This window comes from Natrix helvetica, assembly GCF_964273705.1.
Source record: "Natrix helvetica genome assembly, chromosome: 1".
Taxonomy (NCBI): Eukaryota; Metazoa; Chordata; class Lepidosauria; order Squamata; family Natricidae; genus Natrix; species Natrix helvetica.
Window position 1 is genome coordinate 356,910,555 of NC_138548.1, and position 20,464 is coordinate 356,931,018.

A 20,464-nucleotide genomic window follows, 5' to 3' on the forward strand; every position below is an offset into this window, starting at 1 on the left:
AACCGTTCCTATTGGTTCCGACACTCGTGCTGGCCGGCAGGAGAATTGCAGCCATCAGATTGCTTAACCATCTGACAGCTGTTATAAATAGCTGTCAGATGGAAAGAGAGTTGTTCTAAGCTGTTATTGTGGTTGTCAATAAACGCCTTAATGGTTCAAACATCTCTGTTTCCCTCAGTCGCTCAGTACGAAGCAGCTTTAATAACAGGATCTCCACGTTTATTAGCAACTCCTGCTGTGATCTCATTTTCTTGGAAGTGCCTGCTTTTTCCCTTTGATGGGTGCTGGGTGATAGCAGCATGCTGACATATCTATTGCATCCCCTTGGTGGTGGCGATGTGAGAAAAAAGTTGAATGGATGAAAATCTTTTATTTTTAATAATTGATTGTATAATGTAAGAACAACCAATAGCTTTTGGCAAGGAAAAAATTGGGTAGCATCAGTGTTGCTATGATTGTTAGGGCAAAGCAAGGCACTCAGAATGGCCAGATGTGCAGTGAAGAAGTTTAATAATAAACTTTAAAAATTGTAACACAAAACCCTTTTCTCAATTCTTCAGTGGTGAGGTCTCCACACATACAGTGGCTTCCTAATACTCTACAATTGTTAATCTACCTGTAATCTGTCTCTCTGGCATTCTGCACCTCTATGACCAATCTGTCTTCTTCAGCTTCATTTCCCTCCTCATAATAAATTTAAAATTTCAGTTTCAATGGTACCTCAATCCAGCCATTCTGTCTCTCTGATGTGTGATGTCATTAGAGTTTTCCCTCTTAATTTGTTGCATTGCTATTTACCTCAGTCCTAAACTCTATGAAAGAATGACATTTCTTTATGCAGAGTTAAAAAATTAGAATGGATAAACTGGATCTGCTTTGATTGGCATTCTTCTCAGATTCCGGGATGGCCCTCTCCACCATTGCCAGTCTGGGAGATCAAAATTAGGAGGTTTCAAACAACCCCTAACCCCCATAAGCAGCCATTGGTTGTGCTAGTGGGTTTGTAGCTTTTGAAACACAAAATTACAGAGGATCTGTCTGACTTCCCTGATGATTGTCCCAGTTCTGAACCGGATGCAACACATTAAGGAAGTCAAGCTCCTCGTGGATCGAAACAGAGCTAATAGATGAAATGGCCACTATCGAAAATCTTACCTCATTAAATCTTCATTAAAATGGCATTGCAGGATACCATTCTAAAAAGGTTAACATGGTGTCCAATCAGCCTTGTTCTTTGGCAGAATATTCTATTTTTCCTTTTTGTTTTTTTTTTACAAATATTTCTTTAAAAAAATATATTCTGCCCTATACAGACAATCAAGCCCTCTTTTTACACCCCATTTTCTAAGCTCTGCTGCATATTGTTCTTTCCCTGTGACCAGGATTCTATTCCCCACTATCTTTTCAGAACTGAAAAGGCTTCTTGGAGAAGGGAAACATCTTCAAAAGAAAATTAACTGATTAACAGTTAGAACAATTAATCAGTGGAATCACTTGCCTCCAGAAGTTGTGAATGCCATAACACTGGAAGTCTTTAAGAAGATGTTGGATAGCCATTTGTCTGAAACGGTATAGGGTTTCCTGCCTAGGCAGGGGGTTGGACTAGAAGACCTGCAAGGTCCCTTCCAACTCTGGTATTGTATTGTATAAAACAAATAAAAAAGTCCACTTGCCTTCCGAAAAAGCACCTTTGTCACATGTAAGAACAGGACATAATAGGATTAACCCACCACCATTAGAATAGCAAAAGATACAGAGCTCTCAGTACATTGCACAACCCCAGCAGCATCACAGAAACCTATAAAGATCCATCCTCCCATTCAACCAGTCCGTCAGCTGCCCTGGAACCACAGTCTGGTTCTGCTCATCAATAAACGGACCCCCTTTCTTAAGCAGCCTCCATTTTATTCCCAGCTTGGAACTAGGCCTGGATTTTCCTTCTAACAGGATGTAGATCAGTTTTCTTTTTAAATCTCCACAGAGATAAACGCTAAAAAAGATCAGGAATCTTTAGATCACCTTTTTACAAAGTAGCCCCCTCCAAGGGTTTTGCCCAAGGTGTCTGCCTCGGAATAATCAAGGGGAAAATCCACCTCCTCTGGAAATTTGGAAAGTTGCTCATAGCAATTATTTGGGCTCTGCAAGAATGAAGATAAAAAGATACTACAGGTAATCCTTGACATGCAACCATAATTGAGCTGGGCTGACACAGAAAAGAAAGGGGGGGCAGCCTATTCTTCAAAGCTCCTGAGAGCAGGAGAAGAAGGAAGAGAGGGAGACACATCAGAAAGGGATCCAACCTGGAATTAAGGAGAAACTTCCTGTCAGTGAGAACAATTGATCAGTGGAAATGCTTTGTCTCCAGAAGTTGCGGCTGCTCCATCGGAGGAGCTTTTTAAGAGGAGACTGCAGAGCCATTTCTTCGGAATAGCATTGGGGTCCCTGCTTGGAGAATTGGTCCCTTCCAACTCTTATGCTGTAAGAACTTCATGAACGTTTAGGGCTAAGCCTGTAGATAATCTTCACAAGTGTCACCTTTCACTATTTCACTTGCATCGGTTGCAAAGGTCGGTTGGTAGGAGTGGAAAGTGACTTGATGGCATGTAATCAGTGCAAACCTCTTGCAAACGGCTTAATAGGCAGAGACGAGACGAGCCTGTTTTACCTCCTCCTATTGGGAGATGGAGGTCAGATGGGCAACATTGGGGTTGATCTTTAAGGAGTTAAAACCATCAAGAGCTGCATTGCTAGAAAGGAAGGGAGAGAACTGCAGGATCTACAGGATCTCTGACGGGTGGAAGAGAAGCCGAGTAGCTTCTGGGCTCCTGCAAGAGTCGAAGCAGCAGCAGCTGGTGGGTGAGTTGAGGGCAGGTTGGAGGAGAGGCTGGGAGCAAGAAAGGCTGTTTGATTTCCTCTGCAGCGTAGAAGCAGAGAAGCAACTGGAAGATAGACAATGGCAGTTGGATGTGACCTTGGCGATCATGCAGTCCAACCCCCTGCTCAAGCCTGAGAACTTAGACCAAATGGCTCTCCATTATCTTCTTCCAAGCCTTCAGGGAGGAGCATCCACAACTTGGGAAGGGAAGCCGTTCCACTGGTCGCTGTCAGGAGATTTCTTCTTGTTTCTAGGATGCTTCTCTCTTTCGTTGGTTTCCATCCATTGCTTCTTGTCTTGCCTTCTGGGGCTTTGAGAAGTTAATCTTCTCTTCTTTGTGGCAGCACTTCAAGTATTGGAACATGTCACCTCTAGGCCTTCTTTTCACCAAGACTGAACATACCCAATTCCTACAACTCTTCTTCATAAGTTTTCACATCAAGCCCCCAGGAGAACCTTTTCCTGTGGTTAGGAAAGCTGTGAGAACTTTTGTGTTGTTCAGCTGTATAGGTAACCCACGGTGATTCGTTTAACAAGTGCAGAGGAACAGATGTAAGCCCCCACATCTTTAAAATTAGCACAGAATGTTTGACTGTAACCATTTTGGGTTTGGGGACAACTTTTAGGCTGAAAACACATGGATTTTCCACATATATACATATTTGTATGTGTGTGTGTTTGAACTCTTATCTGAATGGAACTGTCTACAATTGTATAACCCATCCCCAGCACTTCTAGATATATTTCATAATAACCCTTTAAAGTGCTAAGTATTTCTTTTTACACAAATATTTTATTAATTCATCAAAACGTAAAATACGGAAGTGCAAAGAAAAAAATACAAATAATGGAAAAATGGGAGGAAAAGTGGTAGAGGGAAAAGTTTCATTTTTTCAAGTTCTTTATCCACTAAAAGAAAACTTTCTGGTTTTATCTTTATTTTCTCTTTAAGAATATTCTGTATTAAGATGTGACTCCTATTCCAATATTTCTTTGTCACATATCCACCATAAATGATAAAATCTCTTATCTACATTTCAAACATTCAAGGTTCCTTTATATATTCTTGAGAATTTCTTCAATGTTAGATACTAACATCATAAAACCATTTGGTATAGACTTCCTGCCTGAGCAGAGGGTTGGACTAGAAGACTTCCAAGGTCCCTTCCAACTCTATAATTCTGTTATATCCTTCCATTATTCAAGCATTATATTACATCCACAGTTCCTTTCCCACTGAATCATACAGTGCTTTACTTACTCATTCTGCAAGTTCAATGTCAGGGTTCCAAGTAACATCCTCAACCAATGAAGACTCCAAGGCAGGCAATTCCTCTAAGTTCCAATCTATTGAAGATGACATATTGGCACATCTGCGAAAACCCGAATCTGAAAGCTTCGGTTGTCCCCACACAAAATAAAGTCAGAGTTCCATACATGCACCCACATGTCCATCACACGATCCAATCACTGCACCATCCCAGGTGGAGACATCCCCCAGTCATGCCTGTGCAGGTGCAGGCTAAATGTCCTTGATTCCCAAAGAAAAGAATGTTGTTATGGCTATATATCTCAACCAGTTCACAATCCCCCCTCCCAATTTCTCAGGCACTAAATGTGGCAGCCCTGAAGATCCAAAAGAAATGATGGGTCCCAGGGCTGACATTCAATTTCAATAGCACTTTATAAGCCTTAGTAATAATATATTCAACCATACACTTCCAATTTCCAATTCATTTTTCACAAAATTGTATCTGTAGCTCTTTTTGTCTAGTTCAAATCTTTCTTTCAATTGTAGATGTATAAATTAATGCAAATATCCTGCTGTTTCCAACTCCTCTTTAGATTTGAGAAGAGGGTCACAATAATTGAACGATATTATTTGACCATGTCTACCCGTCTGGCCTTCCGACCCTTTCTTTTCTTAAAAAAGTTCCTGAGGAGACACCCAAAGATGATGGCCTGTCTAACAAAGTGATGATTAAAATAAGCATTTGCTCTAACCTTATCATACCATAAAGAGCTTTGTCATCAAAATCTTTATTCATGCCTGTCAAGCTCAAGGAAGCTCTTATATTGGAGAGTCACTCACTCTTTTTGCCAGAAAACAACAAGAATCAAAGTAATATTTCAAATCTGGTCAACTCAAATCTCTTTCCTTAGCACCTTGCAATAACTTGTGTTTAATTTATGGTTTCCACTCTTGTCATATAAACTTAGTGATGTCCATCTCTCATATTTTAAATTAAGTTTCAATTATAACATTACAATAATTTAGGCTTAATTTTCTTTTTTTCCCCCTTGCCATATAAACTAAGAGATGTCCATCTGCCATAGTTTTAATTAAGTTTCACATAACATTTAAAGTGTGAAAGAGAAATAGTTTGCTTGGTAAAACATTTATCTGAATTACAGAGATTCTATCCAATAATTGCAGTATGAAGAATTTGTGATGGACCCAAATCAACAAGTGTATTTCATGATGGAATGTATATTTGAACTTGGATTTCAGTAATCTCCAATGTGTCAACTGAATCGTAATTAACATTAGAAGCTATTTCAGCATTGTGGCATACTTGCGTTTAACTTGTAATGTAAACTTTTTTATTTTATAAAGAAACAATTTTAAACTTACACTTTTATTTTAATCTTACAGATGAAGAGGATACCAATAAGAGCACTCTGGACAACTGAGAATAGCGAGCAATTTTGAAAATGAAAGCAAATTGAGCCCTCAGGAAAGCACACAATTCCTCTCTTTCCCCAGCTGGTGAGAGACAAAGGGGAGAAAATCCAGAAGAGATTTTCTCTTCTGAGGAAGAGGAAAAAGTAGAGTATGCAGAACTCAACAATAGATTACATGAAAAGGCCAAAGGATATTTATTTTTCCATTCAGAAAAAGAAGGAAATATCTAGGAATCAGTGAGGAGGAAAAAGACAATTGATTAGCCACAAAAGATAGACAGTAATGCAGGCCTTGCCCTGTGAGGAAGAAAACAGTAGCTTGAATCAAAGCTCCATGCAACAAAAGATCACACATATTTTTGAACCCTTCAGGAACCTCAGTGATGGAAAAGCTCCATAGATGTGCCTGTTGTGGGAAAAGCACACATAGCAAAGCACAGATTATGCATAAGAGGATCCACTCTGGAGGAAAGCCATACAAATTATCTGAATGTGGGAAAAGATTTCATTAGATCAGGTCCCTTGTGTTTTATGAAAGGACCCACACAGGAGAGAATCTGTATAAGTGCTCCCAATGCAGTAAATGCTTTTGCAAGCATGGCTACTTGATGATACATCAGAGGACTCACATAAGAGGAAAATCCTTTGAATGTGATGATTGTTGGAAAATTTTCAGTCAGAATTCCAACCTGATGGTACATTACAGGATGCACACAGGAAAGAAGTTATATAACTGTCCTGATTGTGGGAAAACTTTCATTGCAAATTCCCAATTGGTGATACACCAGAGGACTCACACAGGAGAGAAACCCTTTGAATGTCCTGATTGTGGCAAATGTTTCAGTCGGAATTCAAGCCTGGCAATACACAAAACAACTCACACAGGAGAGAAACCCTTTGAATGTTCTGATTGTGGTAAATGTTTCAGTCAAAATTCAAGGCTGCTGATTCATCAGAGGACTCACACAGGAGAAAAACCCTTTGAATGTCTTCATTGTGGCAGAAATTTCAGTGAGAATTCCAACCTGGCTAGACACCAAAGAACTCACACAGGAGAGAAACCCTTTGAATGTCCTGATTGTGGGAAAGGTTTCAGTCAGAATTCAAGCCTGGTGATTCATCAGAGGACACACACAGGAGAGAAACCCTTTCAATGTCTTCATTGTGGCAAACATTTCAGTTTGAATTCCAATTTGGTTAAACACCAGAGGACTCACACGGGGGAGAAACCCTTTGAATGTCCTGATTGTGGGAAAAGTTTCAGTCAGAATTCTGAGCTGGTGAACCATCAGAGGACTCACACAGGAGAAAAACCCTTTGAATGTCCTGATTGTGGGAAAGGTTTCAGTCAGAATTCCACCCTGGTGAAACACCAGAGAACTCACACAGGAGAAAAACCCTTTGAATGTCCTGATTGTGGGAAAGGTTTCAGTCAGAATTCCATCCTGGTGAAACACCAGAGGACACACACAGGAGAGAAACCTTTTGAATGTCCAGATTGTGGGAAAAGTTTCAGTCAGAATTCTGAGCTGGTGAATCATCAAAGGACTCACACAGGAGAAAAACCCTTTGAATGTCCCGATTGTGGGAAAAGTTTCAGTCAGAATTCCACCCTGGTGAAACACCAGAGAACTCACACAGGAGAGAAACCCTTTGAATGTCCTGATTGTGGAAAAGGTTTCAGTCAGAGTTCCAACCTGGTAGAACACCAAAGGACTCACACAGGAGAGAAACCCTTTGATTGTTCTGATTGTGGCAAACGTTTCAGTTGGAATTCTAGTTTGGTTAAACACCAGAGGACTCACACGGGAGAAAAACCCTTTGAATGTCCTGATTTTGGTAAAAGTTTCAGTCAAAGGTCCAACATGGTGATACACCAGAGGACTCACACAGAGGAGAAACACTTTAAATGTCCTGATTGTGGGAAACATTTCAGTGAGGATTCCAAACTGGTGAAACACCAGAGGACCCATATAAGAGAAACGATATGAATGTCCAGATTAAGAAAAAACTTTAATTGGAATTCTGATCTTCTGATACAGCAGAGCAGTGGTCACTATCCAGTGTAGCCCTCGAAATATTTTGGTGGTCCACAGCGCATCCGTGTGGATGAGCTGCTCCAGGATGATCAATGCCCAATCCTGTGACTAGAGCTCTGGAATATGGGACTGGCCAGGCAATTCGTGGTGGAGCTGGAAATCTCCACCGTAGAGGGAGGTACGTGCAATCTGCAACTTTGTAGGTGGTGAACGTGCAAGGAGTAGTACAGTCCTCGCTGGCCGGAACGAGTTAATGGTGCCGTTGTGGCAAGGAGAGTGTTGGCGGTGCAGGCAGGCCGAAGCAATGGGTGTCATCAACCTGTGGCTCTTTCTTCCCCTTGCAGTGGCTTCCTGTCAGCTGAACCCACCAGTGGCTGGTCCAGCTCCTCACCCTCGCCCTCCCCATCACACCTCGCCTGGCCTGGGAAGGGAGATACACTCCATGTTCCAGACTGGGAGCAAAGCTTTATCCCTTGCTGGGTCTCGCGGGCCTTCTTGGTGCTCCATGTACCACAGTTGCATTGGCGGGGACGGGGAGACACGTGACTTCCTCTCAGTCTCGAGACACTGGCCTGACTCAGCTGTTTCTCTCCGCCACTGCTGTTAGTGCCTGCCCGTTGCTTTTGCAGCACAGTTAAATTTAGCGTACTTCACAGTAGGATAGACAACATCCCCTTCTCCTCTTGGAGCATATTACGACATGGAGCATTGGCTTCAGGCGGGGTGGAGAGCAGATTGTGTGTCTTCCCAGCAACCGAGGTGCGTCCAGCATCAACAAAGGCTGAAGAAGCACCCATGAGACCTAAGAGTGCATCGGAGAATCGGAATGAAAGAGAGAAAGAGATGAAAAAAGAGACAGAAATATTAGAGAGCAAGAGAGAGAGACAGGCAGAGAGATGAGAGAGACAGACGAGAGAAAGACTGAGATGAGAGAAAGAATCAGAGAGAGATGAGACAAAGTGATGTGAGAGGCAAAGTGAGAGGGGGAGAGAGATGAGAGAGGGAGATGAGAGACAGAGACAGATGGGGGGGGAGAGAGAGAGAGATCCTTGTGTTTTGTTTTCTGTGGGAAACAGGTCCAAATGGCTCTGTTTAAGGTCGCAGAAACAGGCAGCAAAGCTAAGTGCCTGAAGACCCTCATCCTGTCACTGGGAGTCCAGGCGCTTCAGCAAGCAGCGCACTGGATTCGTATTAGTGGTCTGTGGGATTTAAAATTATGAATTTAGTAGTCCCTTAGGTCTGAAAGATTGGTAAACCCTGCACCAAAAGACTTATACAAGAGTGAAGCCACTCTATATAGAGTGTCAAGTCATAATTCACACTTGGTAATACACCAGATGACTCATACAGGAGATAAGCTATATGAGTGTTTACATTGTGAGAAAAGTTGAATTTCCAATCTGGTGATACACCAGAGAACTTACATAGGAGAGAAACCCTTTGAATGTTCTTATTCTGGGAAAGCTTTCAATCATAATTCAAGCCTGGTGATTCATCAGAGGACTCATACAGGAAAGAAACCCTTTGAAAGTCCTGTTTGTGGGGAAAAATTCAGTGAAAAATTCATCCAAACTGGTGAAACACTAGAGGGAAACAATATGAATGTCTAGATTGTAGAAAACTTTTCATTCGGAATTTTGATCTATTGATAAACCAGAGGCCTTATACAGGAGTGAAGACATATGAGTGTCCAGCGTGTGGGAAAAGTTTCACTTACTGTTCTGACCTGGTGAAACATCAGAGGACTCACACAGGAGACAAACAGTATGAAGGTTCACAGTGGAAAAAGTTTCAGTCAGAATTTCAACCTAGTGAACCACCAAAGGACCCACACAGGAGAGAAACTCTTTGAATGTCCTGATTGTGGGAAAGGTTTTAGTCAGAATTCACACTTGTTGATACACCAGATGACTCATACAGGAGGAAATCCATACAAGTGTCCAGATTGTGGGAAAAGTTTCAGTCGGAATTTCAACCTGGTAAAATATCAAAGCACACAGGAAAGAAACCACATGAGTGTCTAGATTGTGGGGAAAGTTTCAGTTGGATTTCCAACCTGGTGATACACTACAGAACTCACACAGGAGAGAAACCCTTTGAATGTCTGGATTGTGTGAAAAGTCACCGTTTTAATCTTGTGAGACACCAGAGGATACATACAGGAGAAAAACTACAAATGAGCTATAAGTAATATAGGTTTACACACAGGAGAAAAAGTCAAGAAAATCCACATTAGGCAAAAGTTGGTGAGTTTAGAGAAAGCTTAGATTTCATTTTTGATCTGTCATTGGAAGTGTAGGAGAGAAATTGACTGTTTAAGTTCTTCCCTGATTCATTTTACTGAAAGACATTTCAGATGTAGACCTGTGATTGGAGAGAGAAAATGGAAGATATTAATTTGATAAAGATATACTGGCTGATTTTTTTTGTTTATCAAGTCATTTCTTCCACAGGATTCGTCTAAGCTTTGCCCTCTCCTACAGGCTCCCTATAGGCATTTCTCTCTTCTGCAGGGTCCCCACACCTCCCCCAGAGGGTCCCCACGGGCCTTTCCCTCCCTCACAGGGTCGCCACAGGCCTTTTCCCTCTCCCGCTGTGTCCCCGCAGTCCTTAGGCCTGACTCCCACCCCACCAGGCCTCAAAGCCTTCTCCCCTATATCCTTTGAAGGTCTCCGAACCTCAAGTTGGTGAAGAAGGCCAGGATATGCATCCCAGGGCCACATGGCTATGTCCTGGAAGCAGCCGTTATTTTCAGTGTGCCCAAAATTAAACCCTAGGCCATGTGATGGACTTGTGGAAACAGCTCCCATTTTGTCTCATCTGCTTTTGGGCTAAAATGCTTCTGAGTCATTGTCATACAGGAGAGGGAGAAACTGTTCTATTTCGCTACCTTAACACTGTGCAAACCGCATTATGGGGTTGTGGGTGCACTGAAAATGACAGCTGCCTCCAGGGGGTCTCCAAAAAGTAAGTGTTGATGGTTGGTTTGGCAATTATATCGGAAATCCTCAGAAATATTTCTGGGATTTTTGCTTTTATGTTTCCGTCTAGCAAACAAGGATGGGATTTCCTATTAGTGCCCCATCCATACATTAATCAGCTTCAAATGTGTTTCAGCCAGCACTTTAAAAAAAAGCTTTAAAAACCTTTGGGATGTTCAGTTGTATAGGTAGTCCTCACATAGTATTTGTTCCCTGAGCCTTCATAGTTACCATGGGACTGTAAAGGCACATATACATCTGATCCACAAATTAGTGCTGATTGTAGCACTTGTTCAGTGACCTCAACAAGTCAGCAGTTCCTCTGGTTATGCAGGTGCAAGAACAATTTGGGTTTTGCCAACTGGTGCACATTTATGATGGTTTCAGCATCCCACCCTTGGGATCCCCATTTGTGACCTTCCCAGTTCGCTTCTGTCAAGCAAAATCAGTAGTGATGCCAGGAGGAAGTTTCAAGCCACGGTCAGGCGAAATTGCCTTTAACAACCCACAGTGATTCGCTTTAACAACTGCAGAGGAACAGATGTAAGTTGGTACTTCATGTGATATCATGCTTCCTGATCAGGCACAGATGCCAGTCCCAAATGCAGTCAGTAAGTGAGGACTGCTTCAATAGGAATGTCACCAGGTTCATTTTACTGAAAGATATCTCAGAAGTGGACCTGTGATTGGAGAGAAAAAAAATGGAAGATATTAATTTGATAAAGGTGTACTGTCTGTTTTTTGTTTTTTATTTTTTTTGGTTACCAAGCCTTTACCTCTCCACAGAATCCCTCCAAAGTTTGCCCCCCTCCCACATGGTCCCCATAGGCATTTCCCTCTTCCCCAGGGTCCCCACAGGTCTTTCCTTCCCCTTAGAGTCCCCACAGGCCTTCGCCTCCCCCACCGGGTCTCCACAAGCCTTTTCCCCACCCACAGGGTCCCCACAGGCTTTTTTCCTCTCCCACTGCATCCCCACAGTCCTTAGGCCTGACTCCCACCCCACCAGGCCTCACAGCCACCTCATCCATTACCCTTTGAAGGTCTCTGAAACTCAAGTTGGTGAAGAAGGCCAGGAGACGCATCCCAGGGCCACATGGCTCTGTCCTGGAAGCAGCCATTATTTTCGGTGTGCCCAGGATTCAACCCTAGCCATGTGATGGATTTGTGGAAGCAACGGCCATTTTGTCTCATCTACCTTTGGGCTAAAATGGCGGCTGCTTCTGAGTCATAGTCATACAGGAGAGGGAGAAACTGTTCTATTTCACTACCTTAACTCTGCAAATTGCATTAAGGGATTGTGGGTGCACTGAAAATGACAGCTGCCTCCAGGAGGTCTCCAAAAGGTAAGTATTTGATGGGTGAGGGGCATGTAGGGAATAGGCCCAAGGCCCAATGAAAAAAGCAGTCTGAAATTTCAAGTGTAAAGGTTATTCTGCCTTGCAGGGGAGCCTGATAGAGAAGAGCTGTAGGAATATAGAGATGTGGAGAAAAGGGATTGTGGCTTTGATGAGAGGAATCTCCAGGTTTATTAGCAACTCCTGCTGGGATCTCATTTTCTTGAAAGTGCCTGCTTTTTCCCCTTTGATTGCTGCTGGGTGATAGCAACACGCTGACATATCTATTGAACAGTGGATAATCTTTCATTTTTAATAATGCATTGCATAATGTAAGAACTATCAATAGCTTTTGGCAAGGAAAATATTGGGCAGTGTCAGTTTTGCAATGAATGTTAAGGGAAGGCAAAGGCACTCAGAATGGCCTCTAACTGCCAGATGTGCAGTGAACAATTTTAATAATAAACTTTTAAAAATTGTAACACAAAGCCCTTTTCTCAATTCTTCTTCAGTGGTGAGGTCTCCACACATACAGTGGCTTTCTAATACTCTACAATTGTTAATCTACCTGTAATCTGTCTCTTTGGCATTCTGCACCTCTATAATCAATCTGTCTGCTTCAGCTGCTTTTCCCTCATTGTAAATTTAAAATTTCAGTTTCAATGGTACCTCAATCCAGCCACTCTGTGTCTCTGATGTGTGATGTAATTAGGCTTCTCCCTCATAATATGTTGCATTGCTATTTACCTCAGTCCTAAACTCTATGAAAGAATGACATTTCTTTATGCAGTGTTAAAAAATTAGAATGGATAAACTGGATCTGTTTGGATTGGCATTCTTCTCAGATTCAGGGATGGTCTTCTCCACCATTGCCAGTCTGGGAGATAAAAAATTAGGAGGTTTCAAACTGGACAACTAAGGTAGGTTTCCCTTGTAATTTTACAACCCCTAAAGCAGCCATTGGTTGTGTCTTTTGTAGCTTTTGAAAATCGTAACATTACTGACTTCCATGATGATTCTCCCAGTTCTGAACTGAATCCAACAGACATTATGAAAGTCAGGGTCTTTGTGGGTGGAAAGTCAGACGATAGATGAAATGGCCTTTATCAAAAATCTTATGTTATTAAATCTGCATTAAAATGGCAGCACAAGATACCGCTATAAAAACGTTAACATGGTGTTCATTGTGCTTTGGCGAAATATTCTATTTTTCCTTTTTCTTCTTTTACAAATGTTTCTTTTAAAAAAATATCTTCTGCAATATACAGAAATCAAACCCTCTTTTTTTCACTCCATTTTCTAGGCCCTGCTGCATATTGTGGGAAACATCCCCCCCCTTGGAAGAATGAAATATTTTGGGGAATATTAAGAGGCATGATATTATATCCTCCCAAATGAGAAATGAGGAAATATACTTTGAAAGAAAGAAAGAAAGCAGTCTTTCTAAATAGCCCCCAGCAGATATTTTGCGTTCATTAAGAAAAACTGGCTGAGGCTATTCACAAGTAAAAGACCTTCATCTCCAGCAATGGGATTAAAATTACATTCTCCACCACCCAAATTCTAAGAACAGGAGTCTGTACAGATTCTCAGTCATCCAGACCATGGTTGTCCCAAAGGTGCTTTTTCGGGAGGGAACTGGGCTTTCTTGTTTATTTTTTCTTTTGAGAATGTTTCCCTTCTCATCCAGAAAGCTTCTTCAGCTCTGACAGGATTCTATTCCCCACTATCCTTTCAGAGCTGAAGAGGCTTCTTGGAGGAGAAGGGAAACATCTTCAAAAGAAAAAACAAAGAAGAAAGTCCACTTGCCTTCTGAAAAAGCACCTTTGTCACATCTAAGAACAGGACATAATAGGATTAACCCACCACCATTAGAATAGCAAAAGACACAGAGCTCTCACTACATTGCACAACCCCAGCAGCATCACAGAAACCTATAAAGATCCATCCTCCCATTCAACCAGTCGATCAGCTGCCCTGGAACCACAGGCTGGTTCTGCTCATCAATAAACGGACCCTAACTCTAACTCCTTTTAATCTCCACAGAGATTCACGCTAAAAAAGATCAGGAATCTCTAGATCAGTTTTTTACAAAGTAGCCCCCTCCAAGGGTTTTGCCCAAGGTGTCTGCCTCGGAATAATCAAGGGGAAAATCCACCTCCTCTGGAAATTGGGAAGGTTGCTCAGAACAATTCTTTAGGCTCTGCAAAAATGAAGATAAAAGGATACTACAGGTAATCCTTGACATGTAACCATAATTGAGTTGGGCTGACACAGAAAAGAAAGCGGGGCAACCTATTCTTGAAAGCTCCTGAGAGCAGGACAAGAAGGACGAGAGGGAGACACATCAGAAAGGGATACAACCTGGAATTAAGGAGAAACTTCCTGTCAGTGAGTACAATTGATGAGTGGAAATGCTTTGTCTCCAGAAGTTGCAGCTGCTCCATCGGAGGAGCTTTCTAAGAGGAGACTGCAGAGCCATTTGTGCGGAATAGCATTGGGGTCCCTGCTTGGAGAATTGGTCCCTTCCAACTCTTATGCTGTAAGAACTTCATGAACGTTTAGGGCTAAGCCTGTAGATAATCTTCACAAGTGTCACATTTCACTATTTCGCTAGCATCGGTTGCAAAGGTCGGTTGGTAGGAGTGGAAAATGACTTGATGGCATGTAATCAGTGCAAACCTCTTGCAAACGCCTTAATAGGCAGAGACGGGACGAGCCTGTATTACCCCCTCCTATCGGGAGATGGCGGTCAGATGGGCAGCATTGAGGTTGAACTTTGAGGAGTTAAAATCATCAAGTGCTGCATTGCTAGAAAGGAGGGGAGAGAAGTGCAGGATCTACTGGATCGCTGACGGGTGGAAGAGAAGCCGAGTAGCTTCTGGGCTCCTGCAAGAGGCGATGCAGCAGCAGCTGATGGGTGAGTTGAGGACAGGTTGGAGGAGAGGCTGGGAGCAAGAAAGGCTGCTTGACTTCCTCCGCAGCGTGGAAGCAGAGAAGCAACTGGAAGAAAGTTGGATGTGATCTTGGCGATCATGCAGTCCAACCCCCTGCTCAAGCATGAGAACTTAGACCGGCAATTCCTCAAAGTTCCAATCTATTGAAGATGTCATATTGGCACATCTGGGAAAAGCCGAATCTGTAATCTTCTGGTTTTCCACATTCAAAAAAAGTCAGAGTTCTATCCCCTTTACCTTCACGCCCATCACACAATGCAGTCATTCCACCTTCCCAAATGGAGACATCCCCAAGTCATGCCGATCAAGGTGCAGACTGAAAGTCCTTGACTCCCAGAGAAAAAATGTTGTTATGGCTATATATCACAACCATCTCACAATCCCCCCTCCCTCCTGATTTCCCAGGCACTAAATGTGGCAGCCCAGAAAATCCAAAAGAAAAGATGGGTCCCAGGGCTGACATTCAATTTCAATAGCAGTTTATAAATCTTAGTAATAATATGTTCAACCATTCACTTCCACTTCATTTTTCACAAAATTGTATCCATTGCTCTTTTTGTCTAGTTCAAATCTTTCAATTGTAAATATATAAATCAATGGCAAACATCCTTCTGATTCCAAGATTTGCGGATAGGGTCACGATAATTGAACAATATTATTTGATCATAAGTCCATCAGTCTGACCTCACCAACCTTTCTTTTCTTAAAATGGTTCCTGTAGAGACACCCAAAGAGGAAGGAATGATGATTAAAATCAACATTTGCTTTAACCTTATCATACCATAAAGAGCTTTGCCATCAAATGCTTTATTCATGCCTGTCAAGCTCAAGGAAGCTCTTATTTTGGAGAGTCACTCACTCTTTTTGCCACAAAACAACAAGCATCAAAGTAAGTAAATCTTTAATACAGTCAAATACCAGCAATACACATTAGTTTTTACAATATGTTAGAAAGTACTGACGTTAAGATATAATTAAAAAGTATTGACATTAAAAGTGGAAAATAACATACATGTTCTCAGATTGTCAAGGTCACTCCCTGGTTTACCTGGGTGCAACACTGTTAAGTATAGGAATCAATAAAATGATCCAAAGATTGTTAGAGAAATGTCCAGATAATTGTTATAAGATGACAATTATACTTCTGTAGCTAATTTTTTTCTTATGGACATTGCAGCAGTACATAACTTTGCCACTGCATACGTTGTAACCGGGTTAGTGTCCTGGAGGAGAAAGCCTAGATAAAAATTGTCTGCCCTCCCTGGCAATCTCTCTAATAAGGGGAGAATATGTGGAGACCTACAAACCGGTTCTGCTATTGGTGTTCTCTTATACCTGCCCTGGAGGAGTGCTGAAGGAAGAATGTTAAATCTGGCTCTGAAGATAGCTATTCTTTGTTGTGGGAAGATCAGGTCATTTAGATATCTTGCCAATTCCCACACACCCTGTTTGATTCTGTCCCTACTGTGGAAAGGCAACCTATTTAGTTCTTGGAACTCCATGTCCTTCATTCTATTGATTACTACTTGCTTTGCTTGATGAAAGCCTAGAGACATTAAGAATACCGGTGAGAGCCCATAAGAGCGCAGCTTGTGATGAATTGCCTGTTTCCAGGGGGGGAGGGGAAGTTGTCAGTCAACACTAGTGGGGACAGTCCCACTGGAAAGAAATGCATTTTAAGCCAATGAATGGTCATTATCTTCCATGCTCTTACCTGAATTTGAGGCATGCCTGTCTCAATTCTTAACTGGGCATTTGGAGTTCCTTTGGGTGCAGCTAAGACGGCTCGCAGGAATTTGGTTTGTATGGTTTCTAGCAAGTCTTTCTTTGCAAGGATTCCTGTTTGTGCCCTATATAGAATTTGTGCCAATGTTTTGGTCTCAAAAAGTTTTAAGGCAGCAGGTACTAACTGACCTCTGCCTGTGTAAAAGAAGTGTTTAATTGCGTTTGAGGACCTATTGGTTGCGTGCAATGTATGATCCAGGTGTGCCTTCCATGTTCCTTGCGAGTGGAAAACCACCCCAAGGTATTTAAATGTTCTAACTTGTTCCAAACTATGTTCTTCTATTTTCCAGGGGTATTGGCTAGGTCTTTTAGCAAAAACTAAAATTTTTGATTTATCAAAGTTAAGGACCAGCTTGTTTTGCCTGCAATAGCCGAGTGTTGCCCTAATTGCTCTCTTCAGTCCTACAAGGGTTTGTGAAATGATAGCGGCATCATCAGCATAAAAGAGAATTGGAATTTTGCGTTGTGCTAGGTTAGGATGGTAGAAATCAGGGTTCTGTAAGCGATCAATAGGGGGATTAATATCGAAGTTAAAGAGGGAGGGGGACAGGATGTAACCCTGCCGTACCCCTTTTTGTACCCTTACTGGGTCGGTTAAACTCCCTTGGTGATTGCACCTCACTTTCAAAGTGGAATTGGTATACAATTTTTGTATAAGGAAGAGGAGGCATTTAGCGATAGTGGTGCATTTTAATTTCTCCCAGAGGGTGATCCTGGATATTGAATCAAAGGCCTGCTTAAAATCAAGGAAGGCCACATAACGAGAGGATTTTTTTTATTTTTGTACTAAATACTGGATATGATCCACCGTAGATCTTCCTTCTCTAAAACCGGCTTGTTCGTCTTTGATTATCCCCCCTGAAATTAGCCAATCTTGAAGTTTATAATTTAAGTGTTTGGCATATAGCTTACCAATAATGCTCAGAAGACTAATGGATTTACAGTATAATTACCTGGGTCATTTCTATTCCCTTTTTTATAAATTGGTATAATTGCTACTCCCCAATCTCTTGGCATATGGCCTGCTTTATCTATAAATGTAAACAGAGATGCTAAAAGTGGAGCCCACCAACTGGCGTTCTTTTTGATTATTTCTGGCAGGACATTATCAGCCCCGGGTGCCTTATTAGCCTTTAGGGCTCCGATCAACTGGGATATCTCTTTTGGTGTAACACGGGGCCAGTAAGGAGTTTGGTCCAAAGTAGCTTGGCTCTCCTTGGTTACATAGTCAGGATCTGTATAAAGCTCCCTAAAATACTCTTCCCAGGCATGAATCGGAACCTGATTTGTTGGGGGTAGGGGAGGTTTTCCCAATCCCCTGGTGATGTACCAAAAAAGGGATGTATTTTTTGTCCTGACTGCCGTAATTAGTCTATGCCAAGACTCCTTCAGCGCCGCAGTTTTCTTTTCTTTTAGAAGGTTCTTATATTGTGCTTCCAGCTGCTTTAAAGCATCAAAGTACAATTTCAAATCTGGTCAACTCAAATATTTATTTATTTATTTATTTATTACTTGAACTTATTAGTCGGCCCCTCTCCCCACAGGGACTCAGGGCGACGTACAAAAGTATTATATAGCGTACAGAGGAGGTAAGAATAAATAAATAAGTTACAATACCTAAAAAAGTTAAAACCCCAGTGAAATTAACCCTTAAAAACTAAAATTACCAATTAAAAATGCCCTGGGCTGGAGACGTTGTAGTATTATGCCAGGTCAGCTAGTCGAAACAGGTAGGTTTTCAGCTTCATACGGAAGGAGCGAAGGTCGGTTGTTGTCCTGATGTCTGGGGGGAGGTCATTCCAAAGGGTGGGGCCCACTACAGAGAAGGCCCTACTCCTGGGCGTCGCCCTCTGGCACTCTCTGGAGGACGGCACCCGGAGTAGTCCCTCTCTGTGTGAGCGGACGGGTCACAGGGATGTATGGGGCAGGACGCGATCCCGCAGGTAACTAGGCCCTGTGCCATGGAGCGCTTTGAAGGTGGTAACCAGCACCTTGAAGCGCACCCGGTAGGCCACAGGAATCCAGTGCAGCTCACGCAGGATAGGTGTTATATGGGAGAACCTCGATCTCCCCATAATTACCCGCGCGGCTGCATTCTGGACCAACTGCAGTCTCCGGGTGCACCTCAAGGGGAGCCCCATGTAGAGAGCGTTACAGTAGTCCAGGCGAGACGTCACCAGCGCGTGAGTGACTGTGCGCAAGGCACACCACCTTGCAATAATTTATGTTTAATTTTTGGCTTTTTCCCTTGCCATATAAACCTAGAGATGTCGATCTGCCATTATTTAAATTGAGTTTCAGTTATAATATTTAAAGTGTTAAAGAGAAATAGCATATTTGGTAAAACATTTATCTGAATTACAGAGATTCTATCCAATAATTGCAGTATGAAGAATTTGTGATGGACCCAAATCAACAAGTGTATTTTATGATTCAATGTATATTTGAACTTGCATATCCGTAATCTTCAATGTGTCAAATGAATCATAACTAACATTAGAAGCTATTTCAGCCTTTTAGCATGTTTGCTTTTTACTTGTAATGTGTACTTTTTCCCATCTTCTGCAACAAATTTATAATGACTTTAAACTTACACTTTTATTTAAATCTTACAGATGAAGAGGATACCAATGTGAGCGCTCTGGGACAACTGAGAATAACCAGCAATTTGAAAATGAAAGCAAATTGACCCTTCAGGAAAGCACACAATTCTTCTCTTTCCCCAGCTGGTGAGAGACAAAGGGGAGAAAATCCAGAAGAGGAAAAAGACAATTGGATAGCCACAAAAAGTAGATAGTAATGCAGGCCTTGCCCTTTGAGGAAGAAAACAGTAGCTTCAATCAAAGCTCTATGCAATAAAAGATACATATTTTTGACCTCTTCAAGAACCTCAAGGGTGGAAATGCTCCATAGATGTGCCTGTAAGGAAAAAGCACACGTAGTAAAGACATATTATGCATAAGAGGATCCAATCTGGAGGAAAGCCATACAAATTATCCGTATGTGGGAAAGGATTTAATTAGATTAGCTCCCTTTTGTTTCATGAAAGGACCCACATAGGAGAGAAGCCCTATAACTGCTCCCAATGCAGTAAACGCTTTTGCAAGCATGGCAACTTGACGATACATCAGAGGATTCACACGAGGGGAAAACCATTTGAATGTGTTGATTGTTGGAAAACTTTCAGTCAGAATTCCAACCTGGTGGTGCACAGGAGAATGCCCACAGGAAAGAAATCATATAACTGTCCTGATTGTGGGAAATGTTTCATTACAAATTCCCAGCTGGTGATACACCAGAGGACTCACACAGGAGAGAAACCGTTTGAATGTCCGGATTGTGGGAAACGTTTCAGTCAGAATTCTGAGCTGGTGATACACCAGAGGACTCACACAGGAGATAAACCCTTTGAATGTTCTGATTGTGGTAAACGTTTCAGTCGAAATTTCGCTTTGGTTCAACACCAGAGAACTCATACAGGAGAAAAACCGTTTGAATGTCCTGACTGTGGGGTAGGTTTCAGTCAAAATTCAAGCCTGGTGAATCATCAGAGCATTCACACAGGAGAGAAACCCTTTGAATGTTCTGACTGTGGGAAACGTTTCAGTCGGAATTCAAGCCTGGTGACTCACAAAACAACTCACACAGGAGAGAAACCCTTTGAATGTCCTGATTGTGGGAAACGTTTCAGTCAGAGTTCCAGGCTGGTGGAACACCAGAGGACTCACACAGGAGAGAAACCCTATGAATGTCCTGATTGTGGGAAACGTTTCAGTCAGAATTATGAGCTGATGAACCACCAGAGGAC

The 20,464-nt window shown here is 42.1% G+C and overlaps 2 protein-coding genes across 4 annotated transcripts in view; both read left to right on the plus strand.

The window, feature by feature from the left end:
- Positions 1 to 20,464, plus strand: part of LOC309384264 (uncharacterized protein) — a 65,096-nt gene that overhangs the window by 26,311 nt on the left and 18,321 nt on the right. The window contains exons 1-4 of one of the 3 annotated variants that reach the window (XM_081937543.1): positions 2,789 to 2,856; positions 5,532 to 5,645; positions 5,751 to 6,077; positions 19,685 to 19,693. The exons of 1 other annotated variant lie outside the window; for it this stretch is intronic. The gene's annotated coding sequence lies outside the window, so the exon portion shown is untranslated. Of the gene's footprint in view, positions 1 to 2,788; positions 2,857 to 5,531; positions 5,646 to 5,750; positions 6,078 to 19,684; positions 19,694 to 20,464 lie in introns of those variants that run through there. One more of the 3 variants, XM_081937544.1, reaches the window with a different exon arrangement.
- Positions 6,268 to 8,441, plus strand: LOC309384225 (uncharacterized protein; the record flags this gene model as incomplete). Its single annotated transcript, XM_081937466.1, has 1 exon — positions 6,268 to 8,441. The coding sequence occupies one exon, from the start codon at positions 6,268 to 6,270 to the stop codon at positions 7,549 to 7,551; it is 1,284 nt and encodes a 427-aa protein (XP_081793592.1). The 3' UTR covers positions 7,552 to 8,441.